Here is a 15,339-nt window from a genome sequence, read left to right on the forward strand (position 1 = left end):
TCTTTTTCTTTCTGTCTTTTAAACACTGGTCATTGTTCTATAATCTTCTGCAACTTGTTAGGTTTGTTTTGATTTTGGCTTCCCCAGGGCCAGTCGCCTCTTTTTATAGTTACCTGAGCTCTTTGTGTAATTTTAGCTCCTGTCTCGTGGTTGTCACCCGTACCTTTCTTCTCCTTCCCCATACGATGGGCTAAATCCTGGTTAACCTTTTCTCTATTTCACTTGTTGCTTCCTGTGACACCACTGAGGTCTTCCGTTTAACAGGCACAATTTAGAGGTCAGAACAGGTTCCCATGCTTTTTGCAGGCTGTGTCCAGTCCTGGGAACCCACAACCTATGATTATCTTGTAGATTCCATTCATCTCTGCTTTTTTTTTTTCTCTTTTTGACGGAGTCTCTGTCGCCCAGGCTGGAGTGCAGTGGCGCCATCTTGGCTAAGTGCCACCCCCGCTTCCCAGGTTCAATCGATTCTCCTGCCTCAGCCTCCGAGTAGCTGGGACTACAGGCGCCTGCCATCTCGCCCGGCTAATTTCGCCATGTCAGCCATGCTGGTTTCGAACTCTTGACCTCAGATGATCCACCCACCTCTGCTTCCCAAAGTGCTGGGATTACAGGCATGAGCCTGTAAACTTGGCCTCATCTCTGCTTTTTAAAGTCACAGCAGGTACCTGTTGAAATGTGTAAAAACTCAAGTGGATTTCTCCAAACTCTTGAGAGGCTGGTCTTCCTCTCCCTGGGCAGAGAGGTCTTTGTGTTTTGTCTTCTCACCCATGTCCTGCTAAGCCATTTCTGTGGTTATCAGTCTCTGAAACCTTGATGTATTTTAAGAGGTGTAAGTAACTCTACCCAACCTGTGCCCTCTTTAGCCTTCTTATCCAGGTCACTGATATGTGATAGCTGTGACCTCTGCGAGCCGTGGGGTGGTGTGGACTCCTTGAAGACAAGGACTGAGTCTTGCTCCTCCCAGTCTCCCACTCCAGGCCTGGGTCCTGGCGGGGACAGGAGGGCTTTATGAACTAAACACCCACTGGGCGAGGGCGAGCCTCCTGCAGCCAGCTGTTTCTTACTCAGCCGGTTGACAAGAATGCTGTCATGGGAGAGAGAGGCAGAGGCTCCTGGCGGTTGCTTTACAATGTTGCTGTGAGTCCCCAGCCCACCTGCTGCTCCTGCAGGGCCTCCTCCCTGCCTCTTTGCTCACAGCACTGTCTGGCTGTTGCTGTTCTCCACCCCCTCCTGTCTCTGCCTGTTCAGACTTGGCCTGGTTCCACCTTCAGCTCTCTGGACAGCCCTCCCTCAGATGCCTGGTGCATGCGTACTGTTTTCTCCCTCCTCTAGATTCCTGGAGCACCAGGGCTCTACCTGCCGTGGTTATCAGATCTGTCTTCGGTGGCTCTGTTAACTCTTGCAGGTGTGTTTATCTTCATTGATATCCTAAACTTGCTGAAGGCAAAGAAAACCTTGTAAGTGCTTTATCCTCAAGCTTTCTGTTTGTCAGGGACTAAGGAGAGTTCCTCATCCCCCTGTAATGTTCAGAGTGTTGCTTCTTTTTTGTGGTGTGACCCCTTTTTCAAAGAGGCACTTAAGTGGAAGTGGCTCACATAGCAGGTCAGCAGCTGAGCTGGGTCCAGCGCAGGCAGACGATGCAAAGCATAGCTACGTATTTTCCAGGAAGGGTTTATATCCTATCTGTCATTCTGTTCTAAGGACAGGTCACTACCCTAAATCCTTTGTGGAGCAGGTGGGAAATACATAAATACAAGAGGACATTAACTGACCTGACTCACTTATAGCTTCTTTATCTTGAGAAACTTTAAAAATACAGCTAATAGTTAGGATGGCAAGTTTTATATTGTATTAATTTTACCACAGTAAAAAATTGGAAAAAATACAGCAACATACAAAGAACAACAACAGTAGTAAAAGCATCCATAGACTCGCCACATAGAATTGAGGGTTTTATCATTGACTCTTTTGTTCACACATCACTGTTCCCTGGGGCTTTTGGGTATAGGTGGAAACTTCATTGTTTACTCCTGTACGCTGGGATTGCCTGGCCGTCTTTTCCCTTCTCTTACATAGTCTTGGAGAAGCTACCATGGTGTTCGTGATGGAATGAGGCGTAGCTCTCCTCTGTTCCCACTCTCTTCTTTATTCTCCCTGAAGCCGGCACCGATAGAGGAGCTGGCTCAAGATTTTGCAGCTGATCGGAGGCACAGCCAGTACCTAGAATGTGATCTTCTTGCATTTGGTCTAGGATTCTTTCCATGTTCATATTCTGTTTATTTCCATAGTCACCACGGGAAGATGGGAAGATCCTGACTTTGGGCAAAGCACCTGAGAGGACCCGAGGATGTAGGTACCTTCTCTGCGAGCAGTTTCTCAAACAAGTGGAGCTTCCTCTCCATCCCTGGCCCTCGGAGGAGGAGAGTGCCTGCCTAGCTTGGGGCTTGGGGCCAGCTCTGGCAGTTGTGAAAGGACATTTGATCCTCTCTGCTGTGAAGTTGTCCTCCCTCCTCCTGGTATGGTCCCTTGCTTCAGGGCTGACTTTGTGGTTCAGCTGAGTCCAGTCAGGTGAAGAGTCTTCTGGATTCTTTCAGTGGCAAAAAGCCATTGATTTCCTTCTTTAGCTTTTGTAATAACAGGCCGTGCTTGTCTTGCCTAATACCCTTAGAACCTACTGCCGTGTTCTTCAACATGCAGTCATACAGACACAATTCTGACTCTTCCTGTGCTGAACGTCCACTGAAATAACGTGCTGTAATTGATCCAGTTCATGAGTAAGAAGTTTAATCTACACAAGCCTTATCTGTCTTGCTCTTTGCAGAATGGTTGCGTCAGCCTAACAAGCAGATCTTTCTGTCTCCATCCACTGCCACAAAGCTGTTGACTTAGGCTATCTGCCCAAGTCTGCTGGCTTCTCTAGCTCTTATCAGTAAACTTCTGTCTCATTGTGATGTATCTACAACAGTTGCTTAGCCTTATTCAATCAGTATTGGAAGACAAGTGGAATAATCTTGCTCCTCAGGACATTTTTTGAATGGAAACTTGCCCTCTTAAATAGGTACTGCCAAAATTTAGCCCTGCTGTCCCACGCAAAGGCTGTACATGACCTGGATATCTCCACGGGGCATGTCCTAACTATAATCGTCATTTTCTCACGTGGATGTACGTGACAGATATTTGTCGCTGTGTGTGAAGAGAGAAGGGAGGAGAGCTATATGTTTTGTTTCCTCTGGAGAATGTTGGGCAGGTCCTGTTGTCAGCATTCCATACATCGCAGATGGCTGCCCACTAGCTCCGTGTTTCTGGAGCGTTCTGCTCATTGGAGCCCTCGCACGGGACTCTGGATCTTGTGCTTGAGTCTTGTCTGTTTCCCTGGTTTGGAAGATTCTCTTTTCTATCATAGAAAGCTCACAGAAGTTCCAGCCCTGATATAGGGCTCTGGGCTCAAGCCTTTCTGACCATTTGCTGTTTTACCTAAGAAAAGTACTTATTTGATCTCTTCCCTTCCCTGTGGGCAGCCTTGATTTGTTTTAAATGAATCAACAGTCGTCTGTCCAAATCTCAGTGTATCTCAGTGTCTTCTAAAGACACTTGCCCTTAGAGTTGATGGCAGCCTTGGGCTGACATTATACGTAAGTGAAACAATTTGACGGCAGCCTTGGGCTGACATTATACATAAGTGAAATAGAAAACGTGATCAAAATAAGAGCAAGAGAATATTCTTATGTCCCCTTTAAATCAGTGGCTCACACCCTTTTCTTTGTCCCCCAGTCAGCCAGGAGATGTTCTCTAATCCTTTCTGGTACGCTGTATAGGAGTCTGGTGGGAGTAGAAGGAGATTACTGAAGTTGGAAAATGCTTTCAATACCCCCTTTCTTTTTGGAGAATCACTGATTTATGAATATATCCTCCAGGGACCTGCCGCAGAGACACGGTCACAATCACAGAGGGTGTGACATGGTCAGAATCACACAGGGTCATTCATGACTCGGCAGATGTTTGTTAAGCACCTGTCCTGGGCTTGGGACTGTGTTAAGCACCAAGGGCGTATAAAGACAGATGGGAGGAGACCCTGGTCGGGGAGAGGAAGGAGCAGCTACGTCGGTACTAAGTACCACTCGCTGTAAGTGTAAGACAGGAGGTCCTAAGTACCACACAGGGGTTACAGATAAAGAAGTCCTGGAGTTCAGAGGAAGGACTGATTGCCTCTCATAGAGAGGAGGGGATTGTGTAAGATTTCGGGGTGATTGTGGAACCGCCGCCTCCTCACACGTGAAGGAGGGCCCTGAGGACCCTGGAGAGTTGGGCGGGTTGCTCACAAATCGCCCTCCTGTCTCCTCCTCCCAGTGTCTCTTCAGGGTTTTGCCGTTCATTCGCAGGCTCAAAATTACTTCTCTTTTTTCCATTTGTATCCACTGAAGCAGTTTTTAAAAATAATGAAACTTTTTTATTGTGGTAAACTATATATAACATAAAATTTGTCATTCTGGTCATTTTTAAGTATACTGTTACACAATGGTTGAAGTACATTCACAGTGTTGTATAACCATTACCACCATCTAGTTCCAGAATTTTTCGTCATCCCAAGTTGAAACTCTGTACCCGTTAAGCAATAATGCTCATTCCTCCTCCCCCCGCCCAGCCCCCAGTAACCTCTCTGCTGCCTTCTGTCTCTGTAAATTTGCTGATTCTAGGTACCTCCTAGAAGTGAGGTCATGCAATATTTGTCCTTTGCTTTATCCATGTCGTGGCATGTATCCAAATTTCCTTCTTTTTAAAGGTTGGGTAATATTCCATTGTATAGACTACATTTTGTTGATCCATTCATCTGTTGTTGGAAATTTGGATTCGAATCCTGGGCTCTTAAAGCATTGTGCAGCTGGGCGCGGTGGCTCACACCTGTAATCCCAGCACTTTGGGAGGCCAAGGCGGGCAGATCATGAGGTCAGGAGATCAAGACCATCCTGGCTAACACAGTGAAACCCTGTCTCTACTAAAAATACAAGAAAAAAAAAAAAACATTAGCTGGGCGTAGTGGCGAGTACCTGTAGTCCCAGCTACTCGGGAGGCTGAGGCAGGAGAATGGCGTGAACTGGGGAGGCGGAGCTTGCAGTGAGCCGAGATCGCGCCACTGCACTCCAGCCTGGGCAACAGAGTGAGACTCCGTCTCAAAAAAAAAACAAAAAAAAACAAAAAACTTTGTGCATCATGGCTGGTCATTATCAGTGTCACCTATGCCCTCTGTCTAGACTCGAACACCCACGCATGCCTGGGCTGATGTGCTTGGCTGTTGAGGTCCATGGGCTTTGACTTCAGATCCAGGCAGTCATCCTGTTCTCGTGTGGAACAAGGGCAGGACATTTGACTCCTATAGTTTCCTGATCTTTGAGCTGAAGGCAGTAACAACGCCGTGCAGTAAGGCCTGTGACGAGCACAAATTTAGCCCTGTGCGCGGTCGCTTAGCACAGCGCCTGACACACACCAAGTGCGTAAGCACAGTGGCTCCTTACAAAATCATAGCTAAGCCGATTTCCCCAAACATCTTCCTTCCCCTCTCCTATCCGCTTGAGCCCTATTGTTGGTTCCAGATTAATGTGCAAAAATGCGAGCCCTGGGGTCAGGAGGCACTTCTAGTAGCCTCGTCTCTGTCCCTGTAGCGTGAAGGATAGCTCATTTTCCTAGACGATGCTCATTCGTTGGGACCAGCTCAGCTGTGCCTTCTCCATGCAAGTCTCCCCGGGAGAGAATGCTCCCTGTCAGAATTCCTTTTGCACTTACTGCTACTTTGTTATCCACTATTGTGTGTAGACATTTATGTTATGTCTTTTAATTCCAAGCCTCATTAGTGAGGTCTGCAAGTTTTTCCTCAGTTTATACCCCCATCTGAATATGAAACAATTCACCTGCCCCAATATAAGATGAAAGTGTCCCAAAATTCTCCTTCAGTCGTCCTATTTAGGTCTTACCAAGGCTGTTGTAGTATGAGGTGCTCTCAGCCCCTGTATTTGGAGCAGCCTCAGGGAGAGAGAAGGGACATTGTCCTGAAACCATCTCTGCCAGTCCTAGTCATGGGTCTTTGTACAGGTCAACTCGCTGGGTTAGACTTTTTCTAAGGCAAATTTAATGCTAGCTGGGTAATTATTTCTTAGGGTTTGACCTTACAAAAGCAAATGTTGGTTGTTACTGTAAATAGTACATTTAAAAATCCATTTAAAAAGCAATAGAGTATGAGGTTTAGATAGATAAATGTGGACCCATAGGACAAAATTTCTCCTGTTCTAATATCATTCAAATGTGTTCTTGTGACTTGGGAGGATTTTTTCACTAGTAGCACATATATGACTTCAAAAACTGCTTCAACTTCAACAATTTCAATGGAAGAGGAAAATGTGAACGTATGCTGCAGAAAACTGTTCGATGCTTCAAAAAGTGGCTGTAGAGATGCCCCAAACCCTATTTGAAGACGCGTGTTCAAAGAACTCAAAGAACATAGTAATGAAATGGGAATTTTTTTTTTTTTTTTTTGAGACGGAGTCTCACTCTGTTGCCCAGGCTGGAGTGCAGTGGCACCATCTCAGCTAACTGCAAGCTCCGCTTCCCGGGTTCACACCGTTCTCCTGCCTCAGCCTCCCTAGTAGCTGGGACTACAGGCGCTCGCCACCACACCCAGCTAATTTTTTTTTTTTGTATTTTTAGTAGAAACGGGGTTTCACCATGTTAGCCAGGATGGCCTTGATCTCCTGACCTCGTGATCCTCCTGCCTTGGCCTCCCAAAGTGCTGGGATTACAGGTGTGAGCCACTGTGCCCGGTCTAATGAAATGTGAATTTAAAACAGTATTTCTAAAGTAATTTAGTTCTTCATGTGACTTAAATATAGATGTAGTTTAATGAATACAGAAACTGCTATACGATATTTGACCCTGCATCCTAAAAATTCATCTGTTCAAATTCGACATGTTGTGTTTGAGATCTCTTTATTTTGGGGGGTATATATGATATTTGTGACCAATGTGAATGGTTGAGGTATGGTCCTCATTTTATTGGTTAACACTTAAAAGCTTTGTGTCTCACTCTGTCTCTGGTAACTTTATAAGGGGATGGGCAGGGAGTGGTTTAAGTGTAGAGGTATTCAGCTGGACTTGATATTTCAATAAGATTTATAAAATCAGGGCATCCACTCTGTTTCTCCTTTTTAAGTCTTTTGGAAATTCAATTGGTGATCTATAAGATCACTTTAATGAAGATTAAGTGGGTTTAAGATTTATTATACTTAATTGGGAAGAAAAAGCCCCAAGGCAGTGGGGTGGGACTAGCTAACTCCCTGTGGAGCCGCTTGCATGTTTGTGTGTGGGATCCCAAAGTTACCCCAAATCTTTCTCCTGATGCTCGGAGTGAGGAGATGGGCCCAGGGCAGTGACCACAGTCAGGACTCGGTGGGATAGGGTTTGGACAGCGACCTCTGTTTTCCTGTCTAGCTGGGAGACTGGCATCTCTTTTGAGCTGCTGTACCTCCCTCTCTCTAGGGAGAGCCTGACTGCTCTTTTGGTTCAAAAGGGAATGGCTTAAGCAAATCTAACTTTAGGGAATTTGCCAAGCCAGGGTTAAGGAGCACACATCCAACGGGTTTGGAGTGGGGCTTTGAAAGAACAGCAAATGGCCCGGCTGCTGCTCTCTTGTTCCTCCCTGAAGCCTGAGCTCTGCCCAGCTAGTGAAGGACAAAGCGGGTGCTTTCAGCCTCTGTAAATAGCCTATTGTACAAGGGGAGGAGGCGGGGCACGGAATGGCAGCATCTTGCCAGCTTGGGTTGCTGCGTTAAGGAAAGATGTCAGGCTTTCTTAATTTGCCACTGCCGGGGCAAGGGTGCAGTTTATGTGGGTTTGTTTGAGGGCTACATTCCTAGTGAAGTGTTCCATCAGATTGCCATTATTCATCTTAATGAAAGCTTGAGGAACTTTAGAAGGAGAGAAACATTCAGACCACCCGGTTTTTGGTTTCTAAATGACATGAAGAGAATGCAATGTTAATGTAAGTAAAAGTTTGCAGAATTGCAGGGGTAGTGTGTGTGTGTGTGTGTCCTCGAGAAAATGATGTCCTTGTGAGTCACCTCTGGCCCTGAGCCACTATTTTCATGGTACAAATAAAAAGGTGAAGAGGTGAACCTTTGTGTATAGTAGGCCTCGCACCCACGTGTTCGGAGGCCGGGGTGATGGGATACATGCTAACGTTTATGTAAGATGTTGAGCATTCAGATGGACCTCAGTACAGAGCTCTCATAATACCTGGGAGTGTGAGTACTGGAAGGACTTTAGAAACCTGACCTCATGGTTCCTAACCTGGGTTGGGCTAAAGGAGACTTGTGGTAATTATGTGTATTCTCGGGGGAGAGGGTCAGTGGCTTAGCATAGTTTAAGAATTATTAGCATAGGTGGGATTTGGAGTCACATTGTTTGGTGTCCCTTAGTTCTTGACTAACGTCCTGGGGAAGCCTTATAAGTCTCTGGCCTTGGTTTCTTCCTCATCAGTTTGCGTTTGTGATGTTCAGATAAGACACTGGATATGAAAGCCCTTCCAAAACACTAAGGAAATGCTAATTGCATTTTTAGTTCTCCTATCCGAAGTTTGGGTAGACTTTCTGTTTTCTGACAGTCATGCAGTTCAGTTTCCATCACCCTGCCTCGCTGTGCCTGTCTCTGCCCAGGTCTATTTAAAGGAATCTTCTGTGCTGGATCTTTACACTGGGCTTGTGCCCAGATTTCCTTGGCCATTGTTACCTTCCCTGTCCTTCTGTGGTCTTAGACTTCAGGTTTGTAGGAAATTCAGAAAACCCAGCTGAGCAAACCCACCTGCTCTAAGGGTCGGGAGGAGGGTGCACAGGAGTGGCTGTGGAGGAAGGAGAAGCTGGCTGTCGGTAGCCTTGTGTGTTCCTGGCTGGGAAATACTGGCTCCTTAAGCCTTTAAGCCAATTGAATCATATTTTTGGCAAACTGCAGCATGATTTATATGCCCAGGCTATAAATTTCCTCAGATGTTTATGTGGAAATTTGATTTTGAAAGAATAAAGAAATATTCAAACCAGAACACTATTGGAATAAGAATAAAATCTGAGTTTTACCATTTGTTAGCAAGTGTATGAGTCTTAATCCTTCTTAGAGACCCATTAGTCTAATGCTTATGTTCACATACAGCATTGAAAGGCTATTTATTGTGCCTGATTTTCCTTGGATGTAAGTCTGCCTCCATTTTCAAATACCCCAAGTGCCTTTTCCTTAATAGCAGTTAAATAGAAGGAAAAAGATTTGTAATGCTATCAGTGTCGGTTTAAGAGTTGTTCTTCACACAGATCTAAATGAGCCATTGTCTTAGTTCTTAATGCATAGACTGTAGTTTTCCTGTGTATAGCATTAATCAGTTGGTTCAGTGAAGTTGGCTTGCAGCTTGTTACCTGGCTGCCATCTAAGAGGCATGAATTAAACTGCTATAGTTTGTCATTATCACCCACTAAATACAGGAATTTGGCTGGATTCAACCCTTAGTATTGTAGATTAGTATCTAATGAAATGCTCTTGTATACATGCTACTAAATATATAATTTTCTCAAGTTTTTTTTTAAAAAAAGTGTTCTTAGATTTAATACACTTTCTTGGTATAATGCAGTGTATAGCATGGCTACTGCTGATGCTTAAAATAGACGAATTAATCACCTGTGTCTGACCGTATTTGTTTACAGAGGAATTATTTAATATTCTCACTCAGGGATGTGATTCTGTTGAACAGCACCTGCAAATTCACATAATCTAGGTTTTATGGAGTTACTGTAGGAGCTCTGGGGAGAGAAGAGAGAAAGGCATGGCAGTGTGTGTCAAGGGTGAGTACTTCCTCTTCAGACCTGGAGTGCTGCAGGGTGATGAAGACAACTAGAGGTGGAAGGATTTGAGGGCAAAGCAAGTTTGCACATGATATTCCTAAGGCTGCTTTGAGGTTGTGGGGTTGCAATACTGTTTCTGAAATCTGACCACTCAGTGTCAATCGGACATGGACTTGATTTGTCTGCTTATCCCACCTGGTGTACATCGCTTCCTCAGAAAGGCCTTCCCCAGTGCCTTGCAGACATTGCCTGTTTGATTTTTATCTTCCCTGCTAGAAGGTTAGCCCATTGAAAGCCTAGACCAGGTCATCAGCACTGTCTTCCCAGCGCCTGGCCAAAGCCTGGCTCACACTAGGTGCTCAGATATGCAGAGTGACAGGAGTAGCTCAATTCCTATGTATTCGTCTAGAATAAATCTGCTGTCGGCATGCTCTGGGCAATCGGTTTCTTTCTTGGTATGCCTTACCTTGGTTGGACATACCCCCCAGCATCCTATCCTTCATTTCAGTGGTTTAAAAAATATATGCCCACTGTCTCTTACTGGGAAGCTGAGCAGAAAGAAAACAGTGTCTGTTTTCAGAACCGGTCCTGGCAGCAACACTCACTGATGCCTGTCCCTGCCCATGGGTGGAGCAGTGGGGTGACTCTGCTGCTGGCTGCCCATTGGCCTATTCTCCGCCCTCTGCTCTCCTGAGAAGTCAAGTGTGGATTTTGTCTGCTAGTTACCTTTAGCCCAGTGGGCAGCAGCGTGGGGCTCGGCATGTGACTTATGCCCTGAGAGACCTTGGCAGGCTGGGGGAGCGCGGCTGAGCCCTGCTAACCCCCCCCCCACCCCCAGGCTCACTGCCCTCTTCTGTGTCTGCAGTGGGGTGTCACCTAGCAGTCAGCTGTTGGTGGCACAGATGGTGAGTGGTTTTGGAAGTGCTGGTGCCTTCTTTCCAGAATCGTGGCCTGAAGAACTCTGCTTATCTGTTCTTTCTTTGCTGTCATGGTAAACCTTGAAATTTCGTGTGTGTGTGTGTGTGTGTGTGTGTGTGTGTGTACACTTACACAGATTCATTGTAGCAAAGATTGAATGAGCAGAGCAAATACATTAGGTTGGTCCTGGTAGTATTAATGGCCTGTAAAACAGGGACTATTAAATTTAAAATTAATTTCATTTAAATTTAAATTTTAGCAGAAAATTTCTGTATTTTAACAAAGAAAAAGAAATGCGCATCAAAACCACAGTGCATTTCTCTGATGACCAGTGATGATGAGCATTTTTTCATGTATGTGTTGGCTGCATAAATGTCTTCTTTTGAGAAGTGTCTGTTCATATCCTTTGCCCACTTTTTGATGGAGTTGTTTTTTTCTTGTAAATTTGTTTGGGTTCTTTGTAGATTCTGGATATTAGCCCTTTGTCAGATGGGTAGATTGCAAAAACTTTCTCCCATTCTGTAGGTTGCCTGTTCGCTCTGATGGTAGTTTCTTTTGCCGTGCAGAAGCTTCTTAATTTTATCTGAACACTCCTTGTAGGCAGTGTTTTTACCTGCATGCCTTACTTGTTCTGCACTCAGGATGAACCACAGAGCGTTGGTAGAGGAAATAATCATAACATCTAACATTTTTGAGCACTTTCTAACGTGTGTGAGATCATTCTTACCTCTTGAGTCATTTAGCAGTCAGAAAAGCCCTACGGGATAAGGTGCTATTTCCAGCTCCTTTTACAGATAAGGAAACTGAGGCACATGCAGGTGAAGTCATTTGTCCCATATCATACAGCTCATAGGCTGGGGAGGCAGAATTTGGCTCTAGTATCTAGCATTTAGGGTCTTTTTTTTTTTCCTTTTTTGAGACGGAGTCTCACTTTGTCGCCCAGATTGGTGAGCAGTAGCTCACTGCAACCCTCTGTCTCCTGGGTTCAAGCGATTCTCCTGCCTCAGCCTTCTGAGTAGCTGAGATTACAGGTGCCCACCACCACACCCAGCTAATTTTTATATTTTTTGAAGAGATGGAGTTTCACCATATTGGCCAGGCTGATCTCGAACTCTTGACCTCGAGTGATCTGCCCGCCTCGGCCTCCCAAAGTGCTGGGATTACAGGCATGAGCTACCGCGCCCGGCTGCATCTAGGATCTTAAATACTATTCTCTACTTTCTCTCAAACACTGTGCTGTATTCCCTCTTTAGACATCTGGTGGTCGGTTTAAAGTTTATGCACACCAATTTATCTGTTGTTTCTTTTGGCTATAATGTCTTGGGGAGTGTAAAAGAAACTGATCTTACCAGAATAGGCAACTATGGGTTTCCCAGCATTTATATGGACACCGTAGTGGTGTGAGGCGTACAGGAAGGTGAAATTTAGATTGGTGTGTTTAACCAGTTTGGGAACTTGTTCTGAGATTGTTGGAAGAAATAGAAACTGACGGCCCTTAGGTGGTTTGGGCTTGTTCTTCCTCTTCACTCACATTCCCATGAGCCTTGACAATGAGAGTCGAGTGTTTTTGATTAGGTGGACGGACAAGAGCAGAGACATAATAGCAAAGAAGAAAATAGAAACTTAAATCTACGTATTTGAGTTTTTATGGGAAGAATTCTTCATGAGTAAAATCTTTTTAATATGATTAATGAAAGGAAGAGAATGGGGTTTTTTTTCAAGACAAGACAATGGAGAAATAGAATGAAAATGAAATCCTAAAGTGTTTTTAGAAAAATGACACTTGACAGCCAGGAAAAGACCTAGACCATTAGATTGTGGGTTTAATGCCTGGACTGGCTAAGCAGCTACCCAATTAGATGGCTGGCCTTTGGGAATTCTGGAGTTCTGGAGAGGAGTCCTGCTTCCCTGGAATGAACATGACATTTTTCTCTTCCAACAGAATTCAGCTTAGAGAACTATCAACACAGGACAATGCAGGCCCACGAGTTGTTCCGGTATTTTCGAATGCCAGAGCTGGTTGACTTCCGACAGTACGTGCGTACTCTTCCGACCAACACGCTTATGGGCTTCGGAGCTTTTGCAGCACTCACCACTTTCTGGTACGCCACGAGACCCAAAGCCCTGAAGCCACCATGTGACCTCTCCATGCAGTCGGTGGAAGTGGCGGTGAGTGGAGGGCCCAGCCTGCCTCGTGTGTTTTCTCTGCATTTCCCCAGATGAGCTAAGCCCTGTTGAATGTTATATCGATCAAGATCACAATCACAATCAAATATCTGTTTATAAGTACACTTTATAAATGGAAATGTGCCAAACAAACAAATTACTAATGGTGGTAACCAGAGGTACAGGGCAAAATGTAGGCACAGGGAGAGATGAGAGGGTGTTGGTTGGGTGTCTACCTTCAGTCACATGGAAGATCATTCTAGAAATCACATTGAGTTTCTACCCTGTAGTAAGCATTGTAGTCAGCCTGGAGGATTCCACAAGGAAAAAGACAGCACAGAACCTCTGTTCTGCCAGGGGTTAGATTCTGGCAGGAATGAGAGTTTTCAAACAAACGTTACCAAAAGAATGCGCTTGTGGTGCATCTGACACTTAGAACACAACCCCAGGCTGCTGGGAGAGACTTTGGGATTTCAGATAGAATAGGGCTGGAGTAAGAACTTGACGGAAGAACATGGCTGCAGAATTCAGGGCAGGACATGAAGAAACAACCCTCAAGAGGCGCGTCTGGCTGGGCTGCTGAGTGCTGTGGTTGTGTGTGACTTGGGCGGACTGGAGGCTGTGCTCTCATGTTAGGAAAATGAAACTGGAACGCAGGCGATGAGGGCTTAATAGGTGGGATGGTGTAAGGAAACCTTAGGATCCTTTCAGGAAGATTCTTAGTGCTCCTGCTCTCCCTGCCTTCCCTAGTGAGAAAGGCGGGGTGTGGAGAAGGTGAAGAGGCCACATGCTCACTGGTGCTTCCACTCCTCACCTGTTCTTTGGTTTTCTCTATGATCGCTTGCTTTCCTCTACCCAAGTCAGTCACCCTTCAGTGTTTCCCGCATTCAGCAGATATGCAGAAGAACATTGTGAAACCCAGAATCCCCCCAGTTACTGCTTCCAGATGGAAGGGATGGAAGGCCTTCCCCACCCTCCCGGGCCGACCGCCGCAGAGGGAGCGCATGCCCTTCCACACACAGCCCTGGCTGGAGCCAGCCTTTTTGTTATTTATGGGATGCTAGTCTTTGTTTTGTTTTAGACAAGTTCTTGGATTCATTAATGTGAAACTCTTAAAATATATAAAAGATTCTTCAGTCTAATTCATACTGAAATACAAATATAGAATGACTGAACTACTGCTGAGAAAAGTTAACTTTCTGCTTGATTTCTATTTAGAAGGTCAGGGTACATTAATATTTCACCTCTGTTGATCACATAGGCTGGGGAAATGAGCGGAATCCCCCTTTTCCTAAGGGATTCCTGTGAGGTTCTGGCATTCCTTCTCTACTGGCAGAGCACCTGATGTATCACGGCAGCGCTGCTGTCTCTATGAAGAACTGTTGGCAAGTGCAGTGTTAAGACATGTATAACTTAGCAATAACTGTAAGAAATGAGTAATTCCTATTGTATGAGAAATTGTGGGGGCACTTACGTATGGTTTTAAGACTTTAGCTTAGCATAAAGGCATTGTGCCTTCTTAAAATAATTACCTGTGTTCTCTATAGAACAATTTAAAACTTCAGATATGCAGCAGAAAATGAAAATCTATAATTTTACTGCCCAGGATAGAGGCTTCCTGATTTTTCTCTGTTTATAGAAATTGATTGAGCTCTGATTTTCAGAATTTGTGGGGCTGAGAAATAGATACTGAGCTTGCTTTGCCTTTTTAAAAAAGAAGTTAAAATTTTACATTTAAAAGTAGCTCTGGAATTATGGTGCTTAATAATTACAGATGCTTTGATGTAGCTAGCATCATCCTATGGACATCTAGGGCAGGGAAAGAGGAACTTGATTCACTTCATGAGGTACCGGTGAAGAGCCTGTGTTGCTGGCACTGCTGCGGGGCTGGTGGCCGGAGCAGAATATTGTGGCCGTGTTCCTACTTTGAAAACAAGTAAGCAGGGTTTGCAGTTCCCACCCTCACTCCGCACCCCCATCTCACACGCACAGTTTTTATCACCCTCCTCGTCCTGTAGCGTGATAATAAAATGAGAAGAATCCGCACTTTTTGGTTTGGCCACTTCTCATCACAGTCCACGCCGGCTGTTTCCCAGCTACTGATTTTTAAGGCAGTAGCACAAAGGTTCTTTGTAAGTTACACCTTCTGAAATTTCCTTTTAAAAATCAGGATCGTAGGGCTGGGTGCAGAGGCCACATGACTGTAATCCCAGCACTTTGGGAGGCCGAGGTGAGAGGACTGCTTGAGGCCAGGATTTTGAGACCAGCCTGGGCAACATAGCAAGGCCTCATCTCTATAAATTGTTTTATTTTAATTAGTCGGGTGTGGTGGCTCATGCCTGTAGTCCCAGCAACTCAGGTGACTGAAGTGGACGAATCATTTGAA

The 15,339-nt window shown here is 45.1% G+C and overlaps 1 protein-coding gene across 12 annotated transcripts in view; it reads left to right on the top strand.

Moving 5' to 3' along the window:
• The window catches only part of ACSL1 (acyl-CoA synthetase long chain family member 1), a 72,075-nt gene that overhangs the window by 10,039 nt on the left and 46,697 nt on the right, over positions 1-15,339 (top strand). For 3 of the 12 annotated variants that reach the window (XM_050791690.1, XM_050791693.1, XM_050791686.1), the window contains exon 2: positions 12,730-12,956. In XM_050791690.1, coding sequence (XP_050647647.1) covers positions 12,762-12,956 — 195 coding nt within the window. In that variant the 5' untranslated portion in view covers positions 12,730-12,761. Of the gene's footprint in view, positions 1-2,291; positions 2,353-2,495; positions 2,520-4,015; positions 4,127-7,532; positions 8,030-10,516; positions 10,861-12,729; positions 12,957-15,339 lie in introns of those variants that run through there. The other 9 variants (XM_050791684.1, XM_050791689.1, XM_050791682.1 and 6 more) reach the window with 6 other exon arrangements.

Source organism: Macaca thibetana, chromosome 5 (assembly GCF_024542745.1).
Source record: "Macaca thibetana thibetana isolate TM-01 chromosome 5, ASM2454274v1, whole genome shotgun sequence".
NCBI lineage: Eukaryota > Metazoa > Chordata > Mammalia > Primates > Cercopithecidae > Macaca > Macaca thibetana.